The sequence below is a fragment of the Haliaeetus leucocephalus genome, unplaced genomic scaffold, assembly GCF_000737465.1.
Source record: "Haliaeetus leucocephalus isolate CR32 unplaced genomic scaffold, Haliaeetus_leucocephalus-4.0 Scaffold306, whole genome shotgun sequence".
Lineage (NCBI taxonomy): Eukaryota > Metazoa > Chordata > Aves > Accipitriformes > Accipitridae > Haliaeetus > Haliaeetus leucocephalus.
This window is the reverse complement of record NW_010972742.1, coordinates 1064598-1069833: the sequence shown is the minus strand read 5'-3', so window position 1 is coordinate 1069833 and position 5236 is coordinate 1064598. Positions and strand designations below refer to the sequence as shown.

Below are 5236 nucleotides of genomic sequence, written 5' to 3'. Positions count from 1 at the left end.
GCGCCCCCCGCCGCCAGCGCCCCCTGGCGGTCCGCCTAGCCTCCTCGGCGCCTCAGCTCGCTCCTCGATGCGCGGCGCCCCGTCTTCGCGGCAAGCGTCGCTTCTTCCTTTTCCTTTTTAAATTTCAACGAATAACTTGATTATTACTAGCGCCCAGAAGGACGAGGGGATGGGAAGCCCTTCCTGGCGCTGGTGGCTTGTCCCGCTGCCGCCCGTCATGGCCTCCCGAGGAGGTGAGAGGCGAAGCCGCCAGAGAGTCCCGGCGCGGCCGCCTCGGGGCCAGCCCGGCACAAAGGCGGCGGCGGGAACGCCTGGGTTGGTGCTTCGCCACAGGCCAGCCCAGGGAGAAGCCCGGGAGCAGCACCTCATTCCTCTGGTCACTCGCGAAAAGCAGACCAGTTTTCTTAACCAAGGCCGAGGCGGTGTAGAGTTGTCATTTCTGAGGAGAAAGCATTCGTCTGACAAGTAGGTCAGGTAGACCCTTTGAAAGACAGCAAAAACACGTTACTGACTGCCCACTTGAACGCCCGTATGTTTTACTCACCATAGCAAGCCAGAATACTAAATACCAAGGTATGCACAGAACTATTTAACTGTGATTAGAAGAAAGCATATGTATTTCTGAAACAATGTCTTGTTTGCATTTCATTTATTGTGTTATGACAGGACAAGTGGTTACATGTATGGACAGGGGAGAGGAAACACCGTTAATGTGAACATGTGCACAAAATCAGTTTCTGTTCACAAAGCTTACCAAGACACTCTAGCCACGGAAGAGAACATGCTGTTGGCCTGTCACACAACACAACTCCCTCTCATGTTTACATGCAATACAACAGCAGACCAAAATAACTCGCAACCCTGCTCCCACGGAAGACGGACTTCAAAAGATCAGCCTTTGTTTCACCTTTGACACACAGGAAAATACCCATGCATACACCTATAAAAAACAGTCAAACAAAAAACAAGGAATGATCTTTTGAAGAGTTACAATGATAATCGTACACCTGCCAAAAATGCGTATTAACTGAACAAATTTAAGTACAGTTGAACCAAGCCTGTCCCATAAATGCACAATACATTTATTTACTGAACTACAGTAATAGCAGCCCAATGTAAAAAGGATGGGAGGGAGGGAAGAAAACTTTTTCCTTGTTTTACAACCTCTTCCAAGGATGAAGGAGTTTAAGTAAGTCCGTAGGCACAAGTGAAAAGCTACATACAAACCTGTATGTGTACCCAAGTTAACAACTGTAAATACAGTAAGGGCAGGTGCAGGTATTAGCATGCATTTGAAAATCAGACCCTTAAATTTTATGCAATTGGCAACCAAAAATTAATGGTATTCTGTGAAAACCAAGCAACCAATACTAATCACAAGGTCAAAAAGGCTGTAAATAGTGACAGACTTATGAATGCAAACAGAAGACAGCGCTATAAAATGCAATTTTTTTTCAAAATGTCAGGCGGTCGCGCCATAAATGACTCCCAAACCTTTTAATTACAGTAATTGTCATGACAATTGCTATAGTTAAAAATCACCAAAATAAAGCAAATTATCAACTCTGAATATGAAATAATAGAAGAGATTGTGAAAGGTTGGGCCTTATGCTTAAAGTACTGGATAAAACAGGTGATCTCAATTCACGGTTACGCTAGCTACTTACTCGGGGGCTGTCATTTCTGTCATTATTCATAGGGACACCCCGGTACGCAGACTTGGCACACACGCCTTTCCAGTGATCCAGTACAATGCAGTCCTTCACAAGTCAACTGTCTGTGAAGTCAGACATTTTTGTGAATTTTTGGAGGAATACTGCACTAGTGGCATGCTCAGCTTCAGAACACACTACTTGCCTATTTAGAGTACAAGGTTTTTGAGGAAGACATATGCTGCCTACCACACAAGGCCTAGTATGAACCCGGACCTGAAAATATTGCTGCAATCCAACTAATAGGTAGTTTAAACTCAAAAAAACCCTCATGAAACAAGTTTTTAAAAACTTTTCTAGTGCAATTTTCAAGAGATGAAGACAGTAATAACAGTGGCGCAGCTGATCACACCTATTACACATAATAACAGGAAACTGCACGGTAGCTACTGCAGACACCTAACTCCTCACGTAGCTGATAAATAAAACCCCAAGCAATGGCTGGGGCACTCTCGGACACAGGGAAGGAGAGGAAGTGAAACCCGTTAACTGACATTAAAACCTGTTGTCTTGGATTTTAAAAACAGCCAGGTTATGGAGCACACGGGCCAGACTTCTGGACTCAAGAGCAAGAACTTCATAACAGCACTTCTGAAACTTGGAAGGAAAGCGTACAGAATTAAGAACTACCGCTTTTTGCTAATTGGAGAGAATCTAATGTAAATACCATTATCTCATATTAACAACTGAATTGACTCTTTATTTATATCATATTAAGTGGAAGAAACATATACCAGTCAAGGACAGGTACAGGATAAAGATTCTGCATTACAGGGCTTTCAATGATTGTGATGAAACTGAAACGACCTTTGACAAGTACAAACACACCTATCCAAACACACATAGTTACTGTTTTACCGTATCACAGAATCAGAGAATGAGAAGACCTCTATTTCTAAGCCGTTCCTAATAAGATATAAAGGATTGTTTTTCAAAATTAACGTAGAAACTCCTATTATGTAACAGCACACAGCTTAATTTTTCACATTAGTGTATGTATCCAAGATTTGTAAAAAATGAAGGCAAATGTTACAACTCAAAAACCAGGACTAACTTAATTGGAATTAGTCGAACACAGGTGCAAAACACTGGTATGGCAGAAAAAAAATTCAGTTTAGAAAGTTTAGAAAAATTCAGAACTCATTCATAAAACTGAAAACAAGTCCTTCTAATGGGACTATCCAGTTAAAAATGAACTGCAAGGCAATGCTGTTTGTTTCTTTCTCTTTTACCAATTCTCGATTTGCAAGAGGCAATTTGAAAGCCTCCTCGATTATTTTTTGTTTGTTGTGTGTTCTTTCTTAAATATCACGGACTTGAGTGTGAAAACATGCCTTCTTTCTGTTGAAAAGATCTAGCAAAGTTTGGGCAAGTAAGGAGATGATGTCACCATAAATGATACGTGAACCGGGTGGGAACGACTGACTTGCTGAATAAATACAAACATCCCCTTTCCTTAGCCGTTACAGATCGGGAACATCACGGCTCAGGCTTCAGCTTATTGCAGTATCAGTAATAGTTTGAAAAGCGGCAGTGCCTGCCCTTCAAACAGGGGAGCGTAAAACATAATTGGGGGGGCAGAATCAGAATGCATCCAGAATAACAGAAGAGAAGCATGAAATAATTTCACATATTTTGCAGTTTACTTTCAACTAGTAAACACCGTTCTCACACTTACAGCAACAGCAACCTTAACGCAGCAAGCAAGCTTGCTGCTCGCAAGGCCTGTCTTTGATCACCAGTCACATATTTGTGCTTCTTTCCGTCGCACGGGGATCTGTATCTAGAATTTCATCTAGAATTTCACTCGGTAGGAGCTTTTTGCGGAGCCTGGCCCTGCAACTGCCCATCCATTAATCATAGTCTATTTTAACTTTCGTAATAGTGTTCAGGTTTGGTTTTTCGCTGCTGCTCCTTCCATGAACAGAAGTCAAGTGCTTTTTAAGAGCAGACTTGTGTTTAAAGTCCATGTCGCAACAATGACACTTGTAGGGCCTGTCACCACTGTGTATATTCAGGTGATCCTGAAGCGTACTTTTGGCAGTGAAGGTCTTCAAGCACACCATGCACTGGAAGGGGCGGATGCCCATGTGCCCCCGGATGTGTCTGTTGAGATTCTTTTTCTGGGTAAATGTTTTGCCACACTGCAAACACAGGAAGAGTTTGTGCATTTTTAGATGTCTAAGATAGTTCTCAAGATGCAGAAATCCCCTGGGACACTTTGGACACTGGTGCCGCCACGAATTGCCAGAATCATCCAGGCTCTGGAACCCATTCATCAGACTAGAAGTTCCTTCTGGATTGTCACTGACAAAAGCCTGAAAGTGATTTCCTGACATTTCTGTATTTCTGCTTTCAACTGTAGAATTTATCAAGGAATGCTGGGTTTCTGGAAAATATAGATTTGTTTTGGAGGAAGTGCAAGGCTGAGGAAAATGATCATTTTCTACGTTCGCTACGCTCATAGAATCCATTCTGAAGATACAGATCTCATCGTCCTTGTATCCGATTTCAACTGTTGATATTTCTGGGGTTTTTGCCTCCTTCCTTTCCGAGATCAAGCTCTGCACTGCAGGCCGTGAGATCTCCCCCTTCTCCTGTTTCACAGGGTATTCTACATTCACCGGGCTGTCTTCGGAGATCTCAATTATTTCACAGTCTTTCTCTAAAACCTCATCCCCGTTTCTCAGCTCAGCGTCAGAGGAGTGACACCTCTCTGCGGCCTGACTACCGTTCTCCATGGAAGCGTCAATTTCCAAGTACTTCGACAGAGCTTCGGTACACTTCTCCACAATGTGAACCATCTGGAGATAACTCGCGGCGGTGAGGTATTTCAGCAGCTCCTTCTTTTTGACTTCCAGAGCGCCGGTGTAACAAGACAGCAGCAGCTTTCTGCCCACCTCGGCGCTCTGCAGGATGGTGATCCGCACCTGCTTCGACTGATTGAGCAGAAACTGATCCCTCATGAAGGTGGAGCAGGCGGCGAAGATCACCTTGTGCCCCTGGAACTCCGTGTCGTTGATGTAAATGGAGACGTCGCAGAAGAGGTTCTGCTGCCGCAGGAGGTTCATCTTCTGCAGCACGGCATCCCCCTGCTGCTCGAACTGGAAGTGCAGCACCTCCGAGTCCCCAGCCATGGCGCCGTTCCTGCGGGGGAAGGCACCGGCACCGACGGAGAGAGTCACGCCGAGCCCAGGCCACCCCCGCCGGCAGGGCCCAGCCGCGGCCTCGCTTCCCACCACCCCCCCCGCCCCGCGGCGGCTGAGGGGCCCCGCTCTCCCTCCCTTCCTCCCTCTTTCTCTCTCTCGCCGCCCGCCCCACTCACCGGCCGCGGCCCGGCCGGTCCCTGCAGCCGGTGCGTGCTCCGCCGCCGGTGCCGCAGCGCCCCGGAAGCGCTTCCACCTCCCGCCCGCCCACTTCCGGCGTCGGCGCCGGAAGCGGCTCCGGCACCGCCCCCCTCTCCCCCCCCCCCCCCCCCGGGGCCCGGTACCGCGGCGGGGAAAGAGGAGCCGGGGGGGGGGGGG

At 46.7% G+C, this 5236-nt stretch overlaps 1 protein-coding gene across 1 annotated transcript; it reads right to left on the bottom strand.

Annotated features, from left to right (window-relative positions):
• Positions 1-2336: 2336 nt before the first annotated feature.
• Positions 2337-5086, bottom strand: ZBTB6 (zinc finger and BTB domain containing 6). The gene is made up of 2 exons (XM_010570739.1): positions 5038-5086; positions 2337-4859 (listed from the first exon to the last, which is right to left on the bottom strand). The coding sequence occupies exon 2, from the start codon at positions 4847-4849 to the stop codon at positions 3566-3568; it is 1284 nt and encodes a 427-aa protein (XP_010569041.1). The 5' UTR covers positions 4850-4859; positions 5038-5086; the 3' UTR covers positions 2337-3565.
• Between the last annotated feature and the right edge of the window lie 150 nt (positions 5087-5236).

Excerpts from the sequence above, each read along its gene's own strand:
- ZBTB6 (XM_010570739.1), bottom strand. The coding sequence starts at position 4,849 with ATGGCTGGGGACTCGGAGGTGCTGCACTTCCAGTTCGAGCAGCAGGGG.